Source organism: Oncorhynchus gorbuscha, linkage group LG21 (assembly GCF_021184085.1).
Source record: "Oncorhynchus gorbuscha isolate QuinsamMale2020 ecotype Even-year linkage group LG21, OgorEven_v1.0, whole genome shotgun sequence".
NCBI lineage: Eukaryota > Metazoa > Chordata > Actinopteri > Salmoniformes > Salmonidae > Oncorhynchus > Oncorhynchus gorbuscha.
In genome coordinates, this window is record NC_060193.1 from 60,343,220 (window position 1) to 60,364,181 (window position 20,962).

The 20,962-nt window shown below is 44.4% G+C and overlaps 1 protein-coding gene and 1 pseudogene across 1 annotated transcript; both read right to left on the reverse strand.

Moving 5' to 3' along the window:
* Positions 1 to 13,749: 13,749 nt before the first annotated feature.
* LOC124008410 lies at positions 13,750 to 14,609 on the reverse strand (annotated as a pseudogene).
* Positions 14,610 to 19,256: 4,647 nt separating this feature from the next.
* Positions 19,257 to 20,604, reverse strand: LOC124008586 (gamma-crystallin M3-like). The gene is made up of 3 exons (XM_046319981.1): positions 20,535 to 20,604; positions 19,948 to 20,190; positions 19,257 to 19,601 (listed from the first exon to the last, which is right to left on the reverse strand). The coding sequence occupies exons 1-3, from the start codon at positions 20,544 to 20,546 to the stop codon at positions 19,314 to 19,316; spliced, it is 543 nt and encodes a 180-aa protein (XP_046175937.1). The 5' UTR covers positions 20,547 to 20,604; the 3' UTR covers positions 19,257 to 19,313.
* Between the last annotated feature and the right edge of the window lie 358 nt (positions 20,605 to 20,962).

Here is a 20,962-nt window from a genome sequence, read left to right on the forward strand (position 1 = left end):
GAATGCATAGTATACTGTATTTATGATAGCACAGCTTCGCCCTTTGTTCCTCAGTCTTCCCGCTCTTTCACTCAAACCCAGCCCCTTTTCTTTTGTGTAACCAGCTGTCATATCTGTTCTGCCCGCTAGGGACGTTTTCCTTTATGACGTAATTTGTAATCAACAATTCAACTTGTTAGCCAGGGTTTGTGCAGATAACCAAGAATTTACAACTTTCAGATGAGACTGAACTAATGTGAGGATTAATATTGACTGCTATTGATGTAAAATATTACTAGGTCTTTAAGAGTTTTTTTCGGAAGATAACAGCTCTATAAATATTATTTTGTGGTGCTCTAGTTAATTAAATGTACATGTTTAGCTCAATCAGGTGATATTAATTACGGATAAATTATTTTATAGAATAGCACGTCATATCACTTAATCCGGCATAGCCAAAGACACAACACTACCCACAATTCTGCTATAAATAGTGTCCCTGCTACGTAAAATGTTAATCTCAGCAAAATGGAGGTATCAAAATAGTTGAAGCATTTGTACATACGTGAGGAATGCTACTGCAAGACCGGCTAGGGTAAACAGTAGCTGGTGTTGGCCAAACAACAGCCCTTGCAGATCTGGGTCAGAGACGAAAAGTAAACAACAGCCCTTGCAGATCTGGGTCAGAGAGGAAAAGTAAACAACAGTCTTTGCAGATCTGGGTCAGAGGTCAAGTAAACATTTACCAATAACATCTGCTCTGTCACTGTTTTCCCTGCAGAGATGACAACTTTGTCAGGTAAGATCAAGCTGTATGCAGAGCCAATACTTCTCTAACTATTACAATTGAACTGTTGTCTGTATCCATTATCTATCTAATCTACATGTTGTATTTAGAGTCATTACAAACCCGCTCCCGTGGGGATGTTTGTGTTCATTTAGTGTTGCAGTCGACCTTTTATATGTTGCGTATTTACAGTTGATCCACCCTTCATTTCTATGGGGTCAGCATAATAAACTCTGTCTCTTTTAGCTTTTGTTGGCTTCAAATCCTCCTACTGTGAGATGTTCTATAGGCTTAATCCCTCCAAGGTTTTAATACTAGTATGTGTCTTAACATAGACAATAAAGTGAAGCTACTAAACGATGGGGAGATACTAGTACGTGACGAAAAACAAAGACAATAAAGTGAATCTACTAAACGATGGGGAGATACTAGTACGTGACGAAACAAAGACAATAAAGTGAAGCTACTAAACGGGTTAAGCGAGCAGTGTGTCAAGAAGCAGTGGAGCTTGGCAGGGTCGTGTTCGAGAGGATGGCTCTCAACCTTTGCTTCTCCCATGTCCGCAACGGAGTTGCAGCTATGGAGCAAGACTAGCACTATCAATTGGATATCACAAAATTGGGGAGAAAAAGGGTTAAAAAATTAAATTATACAAATAAAGTCAATCAACTCAATACACTCTGTAGGGAAGCACCACGGGGTAGCCGGAGGACAGCTAGCTTCTGTCCTCCTCTGAGTACATTGACATCAATACAAAACCTAGGAGTCTCATGGTCCTCACCACTTTCCATAGACTTACACAGTAATTATGACAACTTCCCGGGGAGGTCCTCCAACCTATCAGAGCTCTTGCAGCATGAAATAACATGTTGTCCACCCAATCAAAGGATCAGAGAATTAATCTAGTACTGAAAGCATAAGCTTCAGCTAGATAGCACTGTAGTGCTATCTACAGTGCTATCTAGATAGCAAATGTAGCTAGGTAGTTTAGTCTACTCAAACATCGTTTAGTCTATATCTTGATGGACAAGTTTAATGATTTCTAAATAACAAAACTACAAAATTAACAAACAAACAGAACCTAATGTTTATTTTGGTTGGAATATTATGGGACATTGGAGCTAACAACCACTGGCTAACAAAACATGCACGTCTGGAATTGAGGCCTTAGGCCAATTCAATAAGAAACTGGCCTGGCTCTATGGAGGCTATTTGGGACCTGCAGACCACCGTACACTTCCATGCCAAACTATTCATGAGGAAGGGACCAACTAGTGGCGTCAACTACTAGAGTTTTGTTTAACTCAGAAAAAGGCCCACAGACCTTGTACAAATCATTTCTAATTGTAAATAAATAAATAAAAATAGATATGTTTTGTTGTCACATACACCAGATATGTGCAGGAAAATGAGGCATTTTATAGGGTCAGCCATAGTAGTACAGCACTCCTGGAGCTCCTAGGGTTAAAAGCCTTACTTGTTCGCTCAGGTACTCAAAACAGCAACCATTTGGTTACCAGCCCAACGCTCTAACCACTAGGATACCAATGACCTCTGTGTAGAAGAGTTTTCAGTGTTATGAGAGGAAGATGATTTTAGAGTAACTTGAAGTATTGAATATTAAACATGTAATCTGGTTATGATTGGTATGGGCTTGTAAGTGTACAGATGGTTTGAAGATACATCAATAATTTCACTCTGCTGCTGGTGATTCTCTGATCCCTCTCTACGCAGACGACACCATTCTGTATACATCTGGCCCTTCTTTGGACACTGTTAACTAACATCCAAATCAAATCAAAATCAAATCAAATCAAATTTTATTTGTCACATACACATGGTTAGCAGATGTTAATGCGAGTGTAGCGAAATGCTTGTGCTTCTAGTTCCGACAATGCAGTGATAACCAACAAGTAATCTAACTAACAATTCCAAAACTACTGTCTTATACACAGTGTAAGGGGATAAGGAACATGTACATAAGGATATATGAATGAGTGATGGTACAGAGCAGCATACAGTAGATGGTATCGAGTACAGTATATAGATATGAGATGAGTGTGTAGACAAAGTAAACAAAGTGGCATAGTTAAAGTGGCTAGTGATACATGTGTTACATAAGGATGCAGTCGATGATGTAGAGTACAGTATATACATATGCATATGAGATGAATAATGTAGGGTAAGTAACATTATTACATTACATTTACATTTAAGTCATTTAGCATAAGGTAGCATTGTTTAAAGTGGCTAGTGATATATTTACATCATTTCCCATCAATTCCCATTATTAAAATGGCTGGAGTTGGGTCAGTGTCAATGACAGTGTGTTGGCAGCAGCCACTCAGTGTTAGTGGTGGCTGTTTAACAGTCTGATGGCCTTGAGATAGAAGCTGTTTTTCAGTCTCTCGGTCCCAGCTTTGATGCACCTGTACTGACCTCGCCTTCTGGATGATAGCGGGGTGAACAGGCAGTGGTTCGGGTGGTTGATGTCCTTGATGATCTTTATGGCCTTCCTGTAACAACGGGTGGTGTAGGTGTCACCCCGCTCCTCCGCTCTCTCCACTGGCTTCCAGTTGAAGCTCGCATACGCTACAAGACCATGGTGCTTGCCTACGGAGCTGTGAGGGGAACGGCACCTCAGTACCTCCAGGCTCTGATCAGGCCCTACACCCAAATAAGGGCACTGCGTTCATCCACCTCTGGCCTGCTCATCTCCCTACCACTGAGGAAGTACAGTTCCCGCTCAGCCCAGTCAAAACTGTTCGCTGCTCTGGCTCCCCAATGGTGGAACAAACTCCCTCACGACGCCAGGACAGCGGAGTCAATCACCACCTTCCGGAGACACCTGAAACCCCACCTCTTTAAGGAATACTTAGGATAGGATAAAGTAATCCTTCTCACCCCCCCTTAAAATATTTAGATGCACTATTGTAAAGTGGCTGTTCCACTGGATGTCATAAGGTGAATGCACCAATTTGTAAGTCGCTCTGGATAAGAGCGTCTGCTAAATGACTTAAATGTAATGTAAATGTGTCCTGGAGGGCAGGTAGTTTGCCCCCGGTGATGCGTTGTGCAGTCCTCACTACCCTCTGGAGAGCCTTACGGTTGAGGGCGGAGCAGTTGCCGTACCAGGCGGTGATACAGCCCGCCAGGATGCTCTCGATTGTGCATCTGTAGAAGTTTGTGAGTGCTTTTGGTGACAAGCCGAATTTCTTCAGCCTCCTGAGGTTGAATAGGCGCTGCTGCGCCTTCTTCACGACGCTGTCAGTGTGAGTGGACCAATTCAGTTTGTCTGTGATGTGTATGCCGAGGAACTTAAAACTAGCTACCCTCTCCACTACTGTTCCATCGATGTGGATAGGGGGGTGTTCCCTCTGCTGTTTCCTGAAGTCCACAATCATCTCCTTAGTTTTGTTGACGTTGAGTGTGAGGTTATTTTCCTAACACCACACTCCGAGGGCCCTCACCTCCTCCCTGTAGGCCGTCTCGTCGTTGTTGGTAATCAAGCCTACCACTGTTGTGTCGTCCGCAAACTTGATGATTGAGTTGGAGGCGTGCGTGGCCACGCAGTCGTGGGTGAACAGGGAGTACAGGAGAGGGCTCAGAACGCACCCTTGTGGGGCCCCCGTGTTGAGGATCAGCGGGGAGGAGATGTTGTTGCCTACCCTCACCACCTGGGGGCGGCCCGTCAGGAAGTCCAGTACCCAGTTGCACAGGGCGGGGTCGAGACCCAGGGTCTCGAGCTTGATGACGAGCTTGGAGGGTACTATGGTGTTGAATGCCGAGCTGTAGTCGATGAACAGCATTCTCACATAGGTATTCCTCTTGTCCAGGTGGGTTAGGGCAGTGTGCAGTGTGGTTGAGATTGCATCGTCTGTGGACCTATTTGGGCGGTAAGCAAATTGGAGTGGGTCTAGGGTGTCAGGTAGGGTGGAGGTGATATGGTCCTTGACTAGTCTCTCAAAGCACTTCATGATGACGGAAGTGAGTGCTACGGGCGGTAGTCGTTTAGCTCAGTTACCTTAGCTTTCTTGGGAACAGGAACAATGGTGGCCCTCTTGAAGCATGTGGGAACAGCAGACTGGTATAGGGATTGATTGAATATGTCCGTAAACACACCGGCCAGCTGGTCTGCGCATGCTCTGAGGGCGCGGCTGGGGATGCCGTCTGGGCCTGCAGCCTTGCGAGGGTTAACACGTTTAAATGTCTTACTCACCTCGGCTGCAGTGAAGGAGAGACCGCATGTTTCCGTTGCAGGCCGTGTCAGTGGCACTGTATTGTCCTCAAACCGGGCAAAAAAGTTATTTAGTCTGCCTGGGAGCAAGACATCCTGGTCCGTGACTGGGCTGGATTTCATCTTGTAGTCCGTGATTGACTGTAGACCCTGCCACATGCCTCTTGTGTCTGAGCCATTGAATTGAGATTCCACTTTGTCTCTGTACTGACGCTTAGCTTGTTTGATAGCCTTACGGAGGGAATAGCTGCACTGTTTGTATTCAGTCATGTTGCCAGACACCTTGCCCTGATTAAAAGCAGTGGTTCGCGCTTTCAGTTTCACGCGAATGCTGCCATCAATCCACGGTTTCTGGTTAGGGAATGTTTTTATCGTTGCTATGGGAACGACATCTTCGACGCACGTTCTAATGAACTCGCACACCGAATCAGCGTATTCGTCAATATTCCCATCTGACGCAATACGAAACATATCCCAGTCCACGTGATGGAAGCAGTCTTGGAGTGTGGAGTCAGCTTGGTCTGACCAGCGTTGGACAGACCTCAGCGTGGGAGCCTCTTGTTTTAATTTCTGCCTGTAGGCAGGGATCAGCAAAATGGAGTCGTGGTCAGCTTTTCCGAAAGGGGGGCGGGGCAGGGCCTTATATGCGTCGCGGAAGTTAGAGTAACAATGATCCAAGGTTTTACCACCCCTGGTTGCGCAATCGATATGCTGATAAAATTTAGGGAGTCTTCAATGCCATACAACTCTTCTTCCGTGGCCTACAACTGCTCTTAAATGCTAGTAAAACTAAATGCATGCTCTTCAACCGATCGTTGCCCACACCAACCCACCCGTCCAGCATCACTACTCTGGATGGTTCTGACTAGAATATGTGGACAACTACAAATACCTAGCTGTCTGGTTAGACTGTAAACTCTCCTTCCAGACTCACATTAATAATCTCCAATACAAGATTAAATCTAGAATCGGCTTCTTATTTCACAACAAAGCATCCTTCATTCATGCTGTTAAAACATACCCTCGTAAAACTGACTATCCTACCGATCCTTGACTTCGATATCATTTACAAAATAGCTTCCAACACTACTCAGCAAATTTGATGCAGTCTATCACAGTGCCATCCATTTTGTCACCAAAGCCCCATATACTACCCACCACTGCGACCTGTTGTTATGCAGGTGAATGAGGACCCAAAAGCGACTTGGCGAAAACAGAGTCTTTAATCCAGTATAAGGAAATAGCAATACTCCTAGACAAATCGGAGCGGTAAATAAAGCATAAAAAACAATTCCACTCGTAATCACGAGAACTGACTGGAGACTCGATAATAAACTGCAGGTTGCCTCGGGAAGGCACTTGACCGTAGCAGACTCAGACACCTGCTCACCACGCAGCATCTGAGGGAAACACGACACGACAGGGCGATACAAAGACACAGCACGGTGAACAATATACAAGGATCCGACAGGACTGAAACGGAAAACAAGGGGAGAAATAGGGACTCTAATCAGGGGAAAAGATAGGGAACAGGTGTGGGAAGACTAAATGATTGATTAGGGGAATAGGAACAGCTGGGAGCAGGAACGGAACGATAGAGAGAAGAGAGAGAGGGAGGGAGAGAGAAAAAGGGGAACGAACCTAAAAAGACCAGCAGGGGGAAAACGAACAGAAGGAAAAGCAAAATGACAAGACAATATAAGACAAAACATGACAGTACCCCCCCCACTCACCGAGCGCCTCCTGGCGCACTCGAGGAGGAATCCTGGCGGCAACGGAGGAAATCATCAATCAGTGAACGGTCCAGCACGTCCCGAGACGGAACCCAACTCCTCTCCTCAGGACCGTAACCCTCCCAATCCACTAAGTATTGGTGACCCCGTCCCCGAGAACGCATGTCCATGATCCTACGTACCTTGTAAATAGGTGCGCTCGACAAGGACGGGAGGGGGGGAGGGAAGACGAACGGGGGTGCGAAGAAAGGGCTTGACACAGGAGACATGGAAGACAGGATGGATGCGACGAAGATGTCGCGGAAGAAGCAGTCGCACAGCGACAGGATTAACGACCTGGGAGACACGGAACGAACCAATGAACCGCGGAGTCAACTTACGAGAAGCTGTCGTAAGAGGAAGGTTGCGAGTGGAAAGCCACACTCTCTGGCCGCAACAATACCTTGGACTCTTAATCCTACGTTTATTGGCGGCTCTCACAGTCTGTGCCCTGTAACGGCAAAGTGCAGACCTCACCCTCCTCCAGGTGCGCTCACAACGTTGGACAAACGCTTGAGCGGAGGGAACGCTGGACTCGGCAAGCTGGGATGAGAACAGAGGAGGCTGGTAACCCAGACTACTCTGAAACGGAGATAACCCGGTAGCAGACGAAGGAAGCGAGTTGTGAGCGTATTCTGCCCAGGGGAGCTGTTCTGCCCAAGACGCAGGGTTTCTGAAAGAAAGGCTGCGTAGTATGCGACCAATCGTCTGATTGGCCCTCTGCTTGACCGTTAGACTGGGGATGAAACCCGGAAGAGAGACTGACGGACGCACCAATCAAACGACAGAACTCCCTCCAAAACTGTGACGTGAATTGCGGACCTCTGTCTGAAACGGCGTCTAACGGGAGGCCATGAATTCTGAACACATTCTCGATGATGATTTGTGCCGTCTCCTTAGCGGAAGGAAGTTTAGCGAGAAGAATGAAATGTGCCGCCTTAGAGAACCTATCGACAACCGTAAGAATCACAGTCTTCCCGCAGACAAAGGCAGACCGGTAATGAAGTCTAGGGCGATGTGAGACCATGGTCGAGAAGGAATGGGGAGCGGTCTGAGACGACCGGCAGGAGGAGAGTTACCTGACTTAGTCTGCGCGCAGTCCGAACAAGCAGCCACGAAACGGCGCGTGTCACGCTCCTGAGTCGGCCACCAAAAGCGCTGGCGAATAGAAGCAAGAGTGCCTCGAACACCGGGATGACCAGCTAACTTGGCAGAGTGAGCCCACTGAAGAACAGCCAGACGAGTGGAAACAGGAACGAAAAGAAGGTTACTAGGACAAGCGCGCGGCGACGCAGTGTGCGTGAGTGCTTGCTTAACCTGTCTTTCAATTCCCCAGACTGTCAACCCGACAACACGCCCATAAGGAAGAATCCCCTCGGGATCAGTAGAAGCCACAGAAGAACTAAAAAGACGGGATAAGGCATCAGGCTTGGTGTTCTTGCTATCCGGACGGTAAGAAATCACAAACTCGAAACGAGCGAAAAATAACGCCCAACGAGCTTGACGAGCATTAAGTCGTTTGGCAGAACGGATGTACTCAAGGTTCTTATGGTCTGTCCAAACGACAAAAGGAACGGTCGCCCCCTCCAACCACTGTCGCCATTCGCCTAGGGCTAAGCGGATGGCGAGCAGTTCGCGGTTACCCACATCATAGTTGCGTTCAGATGGCGACAGGCGATGAGAAAATAAGCGCAAGGATGAACCTTATCGTCAGACTGGAAGCGCTGGGATAGAATGGCTCCCACGCCTACCTCAGAAGCGTCAACCTCGACAATGAATTGTCTAGTGACGTCAGGAGTAACGAGGATAGGAGCGGACGTAAAACGTTCTTTTAGAAGATCAAAAGCTCCCTGGGCGGAACCGGACCACTTAAAACACGTCTTGACAGAAGTAAGAGCTGTGAGAGGGGCAGCAACTTGACCGAAATTACGAATGAAACGCCGATAGAAATTAGCGAAACCTAGAATGCGCTGCAACTCGACACGTGACCTTGGAACGGGCCACTCACTGACAGCTTGGACCTTAGCGGAATCCATCTGAATGCCTTCAGCGGAAATAACGGAACCGAGAAAAGTAACGGAGGAGACATGAAAAGAGCACTTCTCAGCCTTCACGTAGAGACAATTCTCTAAAAGGCGCTGGAGAACACGTCGAACGTGCTGAACATGAATCTCGAGTGACGGTGAAAAAATCAGGATATCGTCAAGGTAGACAAAAACAAAGATGTTCAGCATGTCTCTCAGAACATCATTAACTAATGCCTGAAAAACAGCTGGCGCATTGGCGAGACCGAACGGCAGAACCCGGTACTCAAAATGCCCTAACGGAGTGTTAAACGCCGTTTTCCACTCGTCCCCCTCTCTGATGCGCACGAGATGGTAAGCGTTACGAAGGTCCAACTTAGTAAAGCACCTGGCTCCCTGCAGAATCTCGAAGGCTGATGACATAAGGGGAAGCGGATAACGATTCTTAACCGTTATGTCATTCAGCCCTCGATAATCCACGCAGGGGCGCAGAGTACCGTCCTTTTTCTTAACAAAAAAACCCCCGCCCGGCCGGAGAGGAAGAAGGCACTATGGTACCGGCGTCAAGAGACACAGACAAATAATCCTCGAGAGCCTTACGTTCGGGAGCCGACAGAGAGTATAGTCTACTCCGAGGAGGAGTGGTCCCCGGAAGGAGATCAATACTACAATCATACGACCGGTGAGGAGGAAGGGAGTTGGCTCGGGACCGACTGAAGACCGTGCGCAGATCATGATATTCCTCCGGCACTCCTGTCAAATCGCCAGGTTCCTCCTGAGAAGTGGGGACAGAAGAAATGGGAGGGATGGCAGACATTAAACACTTCACATGGCAAGAAACGTTCCAGGATAGGATAGAATTACTAGACCAATTAATAGAAGGATTATGACATACTAGCCAGGGATGACCCAAAACAACAGGTGTAAAAGGTGAACGAAAAAATCAAAAAAGAAATAGTCTCACTGTGGTTACCAGATACTGTGAGGGTTAAAGGTAGTGTCTCAAATCTGATACTGGGAAGATGACTACCATCTAAGGCGAACATGGGCGTAGGCTTGTCTAACTGTCTGAAAGGAATGTCATGTTTCCGAGCCCATGCTTCGTCCATGAAACAACCCTCAGCCCCAGAGTCTATCAAGGCACTGCATGTAGCACCCGAACCGGTCCAGCGTAGATGGACCGACATAGTAGTACAGGATCTAGATGGAGAGACCTGAGTAGTAACGCTCACCAGTAGCCCTCCGCTTACTGATGAGCTCTGGCTTTACTGGACATGAATTGACAAAATGTCCATCAAATCCGCAATAGAGGCACAGGCGGTTGGTGATCCTCCGTTCCCTCTCCTTAGTCGAGATGCGAATACCTCCCAGCTGCATGGGCTCAGTCTCTGAGCCAGAGGAGGGAGATGGTTGCGATGCGGAGCAGGGAAACACCGTTGACGCGAGCTCTCTTCCACGAGCTTGGTGACGAAGATCTACCCGTCGTTCTATGCGGATGGCGAGAGCAATCAAAGAGTCCACACTGGAAGGAACCTCCCGGGAGAGAATCTCATCTTTAACCACTGCGTGGAGTCCCTCCAGAAAACGAGCGAGCAGCGCCGGCTCGTTCCAGTCGCTAGAGGCAGCAAGAGTGCGAAACTCTATAGAGTAATCCGTTATGGATCGATCACCTTGGCATAGGGAAGCCAGGGCCCTAGAAGCCTCCCTACCAAAAACTGAACGGTCAAAAACCCGAATCATCTCCTCTTTAAAGTTCTGGTAATTGTTTGAACAATCAGCCCTTGCCTCCCAGATAGCTGTGCCCCACTCTCGAGCCCGGCCAGTAAGGAGTGAAATGACGTAAGCAACCCGAGCTCTCTCTCTAGAGTATGTGTTGGGTTGGAGAGAGAACACAATATCACACTGGGTGAGAAAGGAGCGGCACTCCTTGGGCTGCCCGGAGTAGCAAGGTGGGTTATTAACCCTGGGTTCCGGAGGCTCGGCAGACCAGGAAGTAACAGGTGGCACGAGACGAAGACTCTGGAACTGTCCAGAGAGGTCGGAAACCTGAGCGGCCAGGTTCTCCATGGCATGACGAGCTGCAGACAATTCCTGCTCGTGTCTGCCAAGCATGGCTCCTTGGATCTCGACGGCAGTGTTACGAGCGTCTGTAGTCGCTGGGTCCATTCTTTGGTCGGATCCTTCTGTTATGCAGGTGAATGAGGACCCAAAAGCGACTTGGCGAAAACAGAGTCTTTAATCCAGTATAAGGAAATAGCAATACTCCTAGACAAATCGGAGCGGTAAATAAAGCATAAAAACAATTCCACTCGTAATCACGAGAACTGACTGGAGACTCGATAATAAACTGCAGGTTGCCTCGGGAAGGCACTTGACCGTAGCAGACTCAGACACCTGCTCACCACGCAGCATCTGAGGGAAACACGACACGACAGGGCGATACAAAGACACAGCACGGTGAACAATATACAAGGATCCGACAGGACTGAAACGGAAAACAAGGGGAGAAATAGGGACTCTAATCAGGGGAAAAGATAGGGAACAGGTGTGGGAAGACTAAATGATTGATTAGGGGAATAGGAACAGCTGGGAGCAGGAACGGAACGATAGAGAGAAGAGAGAGAGGGAGGGAGAGAGAAAAAGGGGAACGAACCTAAAAAGACCAGCAGGGGGAAAACGAACAGAAGGAAAAGCAAAATGACAAGACAATATAAGACAAAACATGACACCTGTATGCTCTCGTTGGCTGGCCCTCGCTTCATATCCATCGCCAAACCCACTGGCTCCAGGTCATCGATAAGTCGTTGCTAGGTAAAGCCCCACCTTATCTCAGATCACTGGTCACCATAGCACCACCCACCCGTAGCATGCGCTCCAGCAGGTATATCTCACTGGTCACCCCCAAAGCCAATTCCTCTTCGGCTGCCTTTCCTTCCAGTTCTCTGCTGCCAATGACAGGAACGAACTGCAAAAATCACTGAAGCTGGAGACTCATATCTCCCTCACTAGCTTTAAGCACCAGCTGTCAGAGCAGCTCACAGATCACTGCACCTGTACACAGCCCATCTGTAAATAGCCCATCCAACTACCTCATCCCCATATTGTTATTTATTCATCTTGCTCCTTTGCACCTCAGTACCACTACTTGCACACTCATCTTCTGCACATCTATCACCCCAGTGTTTCATTTGACTGTAATAATTTCACCACCATGGCCTGTTTATTGCCACACCCCCCTTATCCTACCTCATTTGCACACACTGTATATAGACTTTATTGTATTATTGACTGTATGTTTATAAATTATGTGTTGGAGAAAAATATACCATTACTGCTGTTTTGGAACCACAAGAATAATAATATTTTTGTTATAGATTGCAAGCATATTTTCTTGGGAATAGATTGTATGTAACATTATTTTGTATTCATATATTAACTTACCTGAAACATTGAATCAATTGAATTTGAGATGGATGTGTCATGACTGGCCTGTTCGGATCAGGTTACCGTAGACCACACTCCTACAAGAGACATCTCTCACACCCACCAGAGGGGGAGAGATCGACAGGTATGGAGGTAGGGGGGTTTTATGACATCATGCCCATTGTAAATCTTAAGGCAGCAAACAAAGTCCCTTTGTCCTCTCAATATGGAGGATGAGAATGTATGATGGGCCTATGGAGAACCTACCTCAGAACAGTAACTGTCACGATCGTCGTATTGAGGAGACCAAAGTGCTGCGTGGTGCGAATGCATGATTTAACCCACTGTTCCCAGGCCGTCATTGAAAATAACAATGTGTTCTTAACTGACTTGCCTAGTTAAATAAAGGTAAAAAATAATAATAATAATTAAAGACGGAAAAGCACGACGTACACTAAAACGACTGTGACCACTAAATCAACTCTGTTCTAACATGCAACATCACATAGACAATAACAACTCCCCCCCCCGAAATACCCAAAGAGGGGATAAAACATGTTAAGAATTATCATATCAAACTATGTGGCCACCAGCTGCAGCCAAGGTCCAATTAGTTGTAACCCCAAAACTCAACACGAGGTTGAAGAAGACAAAGGAATGTCTTAATCTACGGATGAGTAGCTGTGTCTAAGAGGGTGAATTCAAGCAGACCACCTGGTTTCCACTCCAAGGAATTGTGTGTCGACACTGCTTTCATTTCTACACTGGAGCCCTGAGCTACACAGCGGACCATACTCAGAAGACCCCCTTTCAGAACAAGGGTGAGGAAACAGACCATGAAGAGAAAGGACACTGACATTGTGTGGACAATCAGAGAGTTACGCCCGGTAACAACAGAAGTGTCACCATCAGAGGAGAATTCAGAACTCGGACCCCATCAGAGACCTTCGACACATAATTACATTATTATATTCTGACCCATGAGAGCAGCAGTTCGGGTTACGATTAGGGTTAAACTAAACATAGTTTACAAATGTACCCAAGTGTGCTTTTCTCTCGTACCCTCTCTCTTTCTCTCTCTTTTGAAATCCCCATTTTGTGTAACGTGTGATATTGTGTTGGCCCGCTAGGGACCGGTTTCATTGTACTAAGTTCTAATCAATGGCCTAGACTGTGTGTATGTGTATCTTATATTATAATTTTAGCTTGTTAGTAAATACATGATCAACTCAATTGGTGTGGTACGGACTTATTCAGGGGGTTTGTGCAGATTTCCGGGTTATGCGACATTCAGGATGAGACTGTAGAGGGAATGAATTCATTAGCGACGGTTGTAAAATCGATATTCTGATATTCTTTGAGTTAATTTGGGAAATAGACACTCAATAAAACCAAACTTTCCCATGGTGCCCCAGATTAATGACTTAAATAATGACCTGATTCATTTAATCACGTAATTAGAAACAATTAATAATTCGATGAGCAGTAGTCGTCACATTAATCAATACAACGTCACGTCACGACAGATGCTTTTAGTAGCCTTTATTGTAAACCTAATATTCACATCAAACAGTGAATTAACAAGAATCCATGATACGCCTCATAGACTGCCATCTCATGTTGCCCATGCTTTCCTCCATGTTGCTGAGGTTCCTGTACTCTCCAGGCTTCAGGTACATCTGCCTGCCTCTGTAGTTAGGCTGCTCGTACATGAGCCAGTGGCCGTCCATCACATTGCAGGACTGGCAGTCGGACATACGGTAACGATCCATCATGTTCTCACAGTCGTCCATCATCTCGTGCATCTGGCCTCCAAAGTTTTCCCTCTCGTAGATCCTCATCCTGAACTGGCCACTGTGCTGTAATGGAAAACCACAACAACCAAAGCCATTAGAAAAATTGCTAAATGTCAACACGTTTTTTATTATAAAATGTTATTCCAATTATAACTATTTTATCCAATCCAAACTACTATCAGTGACAATAGAAATATATGAATGAGTTGTTTCTTTACCATGGGGATGTTACGGCAGGACCTAATGCAGTCAGACATGCCCATACGCTGGTAGTCACCATACTCTCCTCTCCTCACAAAGTACTGGTTTCCCTGGAAGTTGGAGCGATCGTACACCATGAAGCAGCCGCTCTCACCTTGCAGGAGTTGCACCTGCTCAGGTAGGAGGTCAACTCAGGGCAGTCTGAGCTGGTCTCATAGGAACGACCCTGGAAGTTCCTGTCCTCGTAGAAGATGATCTGGAGGTTAAAAGAAACAACAATATTGACTCCAAACAGTAATACGACAAGTTCAAAATTCAAGTTCAACTGCAATTTTGAAAGATTCTTCAGTGGTGAGAGGCTGTAGGTTGGCGTACCTTTCCCATGGTCATGGTGACTCTTGCTTGGGTAGACTACAGATATATGGTGATACTTGGCCTGAAGATGTATAGCTTATTCTCCGTCCTTGGGTACTTTTATACCTGGCTTAACGTCAAAAGAACCCCCAGCTCCATTGTGAAAAGTCCTGAGTTGGCATAATGGCATAGGGGCCCCTTTACACAATGGTTTCCAGCTAAATCCTTTATTACTCCCCATTGTGTGCATTTGTAAGGTGGGGTCCATTTTTGGATTGTTGCTGTTTGAATGACAGAGAGAAAAAAAGAAAATTCTCTGGTCCAATTATGATCATTTACCTCAAAGGGCACCCCATCTACTGTATAATATTATTATAATAACATAACATTATGCACATCATAATGAGTGAGTGATATGAGAGAGAAAACTTCTTGTTATGAGAGGCTGGTAATGTATACTGTACATTGCCTCTCAATTTAACGCACTGACATGTCCTGTCAGAGAAATCACTGAAAACAATATTTGATCTAGATGATGTAGATGTTCAGTGATAAGTGATTGATTGACTGGGATTATGTTTTTCATTTCAAAGTGTAAAATAGGCTAAATGAACATATTTCCTGTAAATTATTACACAAGTAATGTACAGGTAGACAACGTTATGGCTGGCTTTTGTTTTCAGTGAATCTCTAGTTCCCTGAGAATCTCTAGTTCCCAGAGAATCTCTAGTTCCCTGAGAATCTCTAGTTCCCAGAGAATCTCTAGTTCCCTGAGAATCTCTAGTTCCCTGAGAATCTCTAGTTCCCAGAGAATCTCTAGTTCCCTGAGAATCTCTAGTTCCCTGAGAATCTCTAGTTCCCAGAGAATCTCTAGTTCCCTGAGAATCTCTAGTTCCCTGAGAATCTCTAGTTCCCAGAGAATCTCTAGTTCCCTGAGAATCTCTAGTTCCCTGAGAATCTCTAGTTCCCTGAGAATCTCTAGTTCCCTGAGTGAAATGGAAAACCAATTTGCAGTCTTGAACTTTGATTGGAAATCAGTTCAGTTGATACTTTAATTCTGAACAGAAATTTATTTATAAATACAAATTGGTCAAAAATGACCAATAGTCAAACAAAACTGTATTTGTTGCAAGAAATGAAGCTATGATATATCAGTACTTGGTGTAGTGGTCTATATAGACTTCATGCCTATTTCTGCATCAGCCCACTTCATCCTTGTTGCCAAACAGTCTGGAGTTAGTCCATTATCCATTGTCTGTTGTCCTACCAATGATCAGTGTGGGTGGCCTCCTCCTGACTTAACCTCAAAACCCCTCGCAGCCATGGTCCATTCCCATTTCACATACTCTGATTTGGACTCACACGCCAACTGTTCTGTGCTCCAATTTGCATGCTCAGAGCACGGTAGTATACATATTGAGAAATTACCCATTGTTGTCACTGTCACATACTGTAGTTAATCCATTTGAATCTGACCTTGCTATTGAATCTGACCTTGCTATTGAATCTGACCTTGCTATTGAACCTGACCTTGCTATTGATCCACCATGCATTTAAAGGAACTACAACTTGTAAGGCTTAGTAAAGTCTTTGTTAGCAATGAGATGCTATATATAATATAGTAAAAGGGTTATGCTACATTTGTCAAAATACCAGATGGAATGTCCTTTAACTTTACCATTTATTTAGTGCCACATTTTTTAAAATTGTATTTAACTGGGCAAGTTATTTAAGAACAAATTCTTATTGGTCCTTCTGTAGCTCAGTTGGTAGAGCATGGCGCTTGTAACGCCAGGGTAGTGGGTTCGATCCCGGGACCACCCATACGTAGAATGTATGCACACATGACTGTAAGTCGCTTTGGATAAAAGCGTCTGCTAAATGGCATATATTATTATTATTATTATTATTTACAATGACGGCCTACCCCGCCCAGACCCTAACAACGCTGGGCCAATTGTGCGCCGCCCCTATGGGACTCTCAATCACGGCCGATTGTGAAACAGCCTGGAATCAAACCAGGGTCTATAGTGATTCCTTTAGCACTGAGATGCAGTGCCTTAGACTGCTGCGCCACTCGGGAGTTTATGGATTACTTGTGAAGCACTTGTTAGTGCTTATAAAGGCTATGAATGTTCTATAGAGCCTTTAGAAATTGTAGTTTGTTTAAAGTGTGTATTTCTTTTATCCAAATTTGATGTTAAGTAACAGTAAGTTAGTGTTTTAGGCAAGGTGAGCTCGTTATTCCCCTCAGGATCTACTTTCCTTCTTCCTGGACATGCCTCACTTCCTGATTATGCCAGATATGTACTATTCCTTTAGTCACAGCATTCCAGTCACCCCCATTGGTTGAAATAATTTAGATTTGATTGAGTGATCTGACTGACATTTGAAAATGTGTTTATTAAATTTTTAAAAATAGGTTATTGTTTTGGTAGCCGTCATCTGTGTAAAAACATGTTTGTTCATATTTTATAGGAGGCATATATATGAGTGCATATATAATGTCTTATAATACAAAGAGTTGTATCATACTTACTAATTGTTCATAAGTAATTATCCATCCTGATAATACATATAATGCGTTATAAGCCCAGAGAGCATAAAATGCATTATATCATTGCAAGAATGTGAAAATCTAGCAAAGAACACTCACATTACGTGCTAGCTACATATTAGTGTTATATTTAGGTCAAAACTTAATTTGACTCGGCTAGCTTGATAATTATATGTTAAGCATCAGTCATGTCTTCAGCCTCTGCCAGCTTATTGGCAATCTTCACAGTAGGCTGTGTTCCTAGCAAACAGTTAGCTAGCTAGCTAGGTAAGTGTCTGCAGGTGCCTAGCTTTTTCAAATATTTGTTGCTAGCTAACGTTAGCTACCTAGTCCTGCTAACTTGGGTAAATACAACACAGTGTTGGATTGCAGCTCAGACATTTCTACCTTAGCCAGCTTGTTAGCTAGCTAGCTCTTAGATAATCACACAATGTTGTGCTGTTTGCAAATACCTCGTGCCACTAGAAATCTTAGCTAGCCAACATTAGCTAGCGGCTCACTCAAATAGTCTAATCAAAGTGAATCAAAATCAAATCCAATTTTTGGTGTAGACTAACAGTGAAATGCGTACGGGTCAATTTACAACAATGCAGAGTTAAAGATTATATAAGCTGTAGCTAGATAAACTGTAGATACTCTACTCTAGCTGCACCTTCCAAAATCCAGGGATCGAGCTAGCTAGCTAGTTTTCTTAGAGCAGGGGTAATGGCCGGTTTTAAATACCAAAAGGCTAATGCTATAAATCACGCTCAGTTCAAATTAATGCTGTTAAGTATCAATCAATCAATCACATTAAACTTCTTACATCAGCTGATGTCACAAAGTGCTGAACAGAAAATCAGCCTAAAACCCCAAACAGCAAGCAATGCAGGTGTAGAAGCACGGTAGCTAGGAAAAACTCCCTAGAAAGGCCAGAACCTAGGAAGAAACCTAGAGAGGAACCAGGCTATAAGGGGTGGCCAGCCCTCTTCTGGCTGTGCCGGGTGGAGATTATAACGTAACATGGCCAAGATGTTCAAATGTTCATAAATGACCAGCAGGGTCAAATAATAATATTCACAGTGTTGTCGAGGGTGCAACAGGTCAGTGCTGGAGTAAATATCATTAAGGCCTTTCATAACAGATCATTCAGAGTATCTCTACCTCTCCTGCTGTCTCTAGAGAGTTGAAAACAGGCGGTCTGTGACAGAGCAATTTAGGTAGGTCTATAATGCATGATGCTTTTTAGGCTGATAATGCATTATAGTAATGTATTGTAAGAAAGCTATAACTACTTATAATGTATCATATCTTATAGTGTGTATTATAAGGCATTATTAAGGCACTTATAAGGAGTTATGTATGCTTCCATAGAAATTATTACCACATATTCTATTTGATGAGTTTGTGTTTGTATTATGGTAATGTTACAGTTTTGGAGGATGAAAGTGGGATGTGGTTTGATAAATATGGCCTGCCACTGTGTAGTGTGAAGGGTTGTGACAAGTTAGTCACTAGTTCTTAAGAGTGAGTGTGAATTTGTGAGTGATTGATTATGTCTGAGTAAGGACAGTATGATCTGTAGAGCTGAGCTTTCAAAGCTGAAGTTCCTCAAAGCTGAAGTTCCTTCCTCAAAGCTGAAGTTCCTCAAAGCTGAAGTTCCTTCCTCAAAGCTGAAGTTCCTCAAAGCTGAAATTCCTCATAGTAAACAAAACAATTGATCACTTGAGCACCTGTCTGATTTCCATGCTTCATCATTTTAGTTAATTACAGGACCTTCTTTGCCTTTAACAAAAAGTGGCGTAGTCTTATTTCTTATTTAGATCCTCATTTGGCGTAGTCGGCAGGATTCCGTTGTTAAGAGCTTATCTCGTCTAAAACACCCATACACAAGGCAGTGTCAAGTGCCTAGCATAGGCTAGAGGTTTTTTATGACTAAATATAAGGATTATAGAATTTGGGGAAAAAGAGACATTTTTGTTTACATTGTGTTTACATACATTTCAGCTGATATTACAGTTTATAGTGGTTGCAGTATAATCGTTGCTTATAGTGGCTTTTTAGTGGTTAGAGTATTATATTGATATAATAGTAATTTACAGTGCTGTGGCTGGTGGAAATAAGGTAAGACAATCGCTGCAAAAAAATAAGCTTTAAAATGTTTATTAAAATGTTTATCGTTGCACTCTTTAAAGACAGCACATTTAAAAGGCAGCATCGCTGCTGATGCGCCTCATGGACTGGAACCTCATTTCATCATTTCCCATTCCCATCTCTCTCGTGTTCCTGTACTCTCCAGGCCTCAGGTAGGTCTGCATGCCTCTGAATTGGGGCTGCTCGTACATGACCCAGTGGCCGTCCATCACGTTGCAGGACTGCATCTCGGGCATATGGTAACGCTCCTGGATGGAGTCACAGTCGTCCATCACCTCGTGCATCTGGCCTCCGAAGTTCTCCTTCTCGTAGATCCTCATCCTGAACTGGCCCATGTGCTATTGGAAAGAAAATAACACATTTCACGCATCTATTAACGGAACAGGATGAGCTTGGTTGATAGGATGGCATACAATGCAATATGCCACAATCTGAAAAAAGATAAGCACAATACGGTATAATTGTTATCCTTTTCATTAATGCAGTTGAGGCATTTAGCTGGATCTACACAACCGATGGCATGGGATGTGTTTTTATGTTGACTTTAGATTACATTTGAGGTGTGAACTTTAGACAGACTTCGATTTTGGAGTGTAAGATAGTTTTATGGCATCGATGATTGTGGTCATTGTGGTGTGGTTGTGAATAGTTGTGGTCTGTTTTGCTGTCTGCAGAAGTGCTTACCTGGGGGATCATACGACAAGACCTGATGCAGTCGTTGAAGCCTAACATGTGCTGGTACTCAGGGTACTCTCCCCTCCTCAGGAAGTACTGGTGGCCCATGTAGTTGGGCCGGTCGTACACCATGAACATGCCACTCTCCACCCTGCAGGAGTTGCACCTGTTCAGGTGGGAGGAGAGCTCGGAGCAGTCGCTGCTGCACTCATAGGAGCAGCCCTGGAAGTTCCTGTCCTCGTAGAAGATGATCTGGAGAAAGAGAAAGTATGCTTTGAAAGTCTAAACATCTTGATGTGAAACCAATTGATTTTGATGTGCAAAAACTCATACATTCTATCCCGTTCAGAAATTATTCTACATAATAATTGTAATGTGTCTGACAAAATCAAACAATGCAACCATGATTATAATTACAAGTCATTATAAGTAATCTGTAGTTATCATAGTGTTCTGAATCTAAAAACACACACATCAAGGATATATTTCCCATTGGAAATGGGCTCTGATGCATCCTAGAATCATAGTTCCAGTGCCAGATGGCGTACAGTTCAGCACTGTGCACTGACTTTGATCACAGCCCCACATTACAGTACCTTTCCGTTCATGGTCACAGTTATTTGATTTCTGTTGTTCTCCCTACTGGCGTGCTCCCTTTTATGCTTGATGTAGCTCCAGAAGAATCTACCGCCCAATTGTATAAAACGCTGAGTCAGCCGAGCAACACTGTACTGTACATCAACGCCACGCTCACGGCAAAGAGTTATCATTACAGCTCTGTACGGTAAAAGGGTTTAGATTAGGTCTGATTCCTTTTAGACGTATTGTATAGTCTCTTTGAAATAGACTCTGAAGGCTGAATAAACCATTTATGGATTTTAGTTTAGCTTCAACATTTCATTTATGTAAATGATGTGCTCATAATGAACCATTTAGGGGTTTATTTGAATTGTAATTGAACCTTTATTTAACTTTACAGGCTATGCTCATACCTATTTCATTTGCATTAGGAATAGGTTTGTGC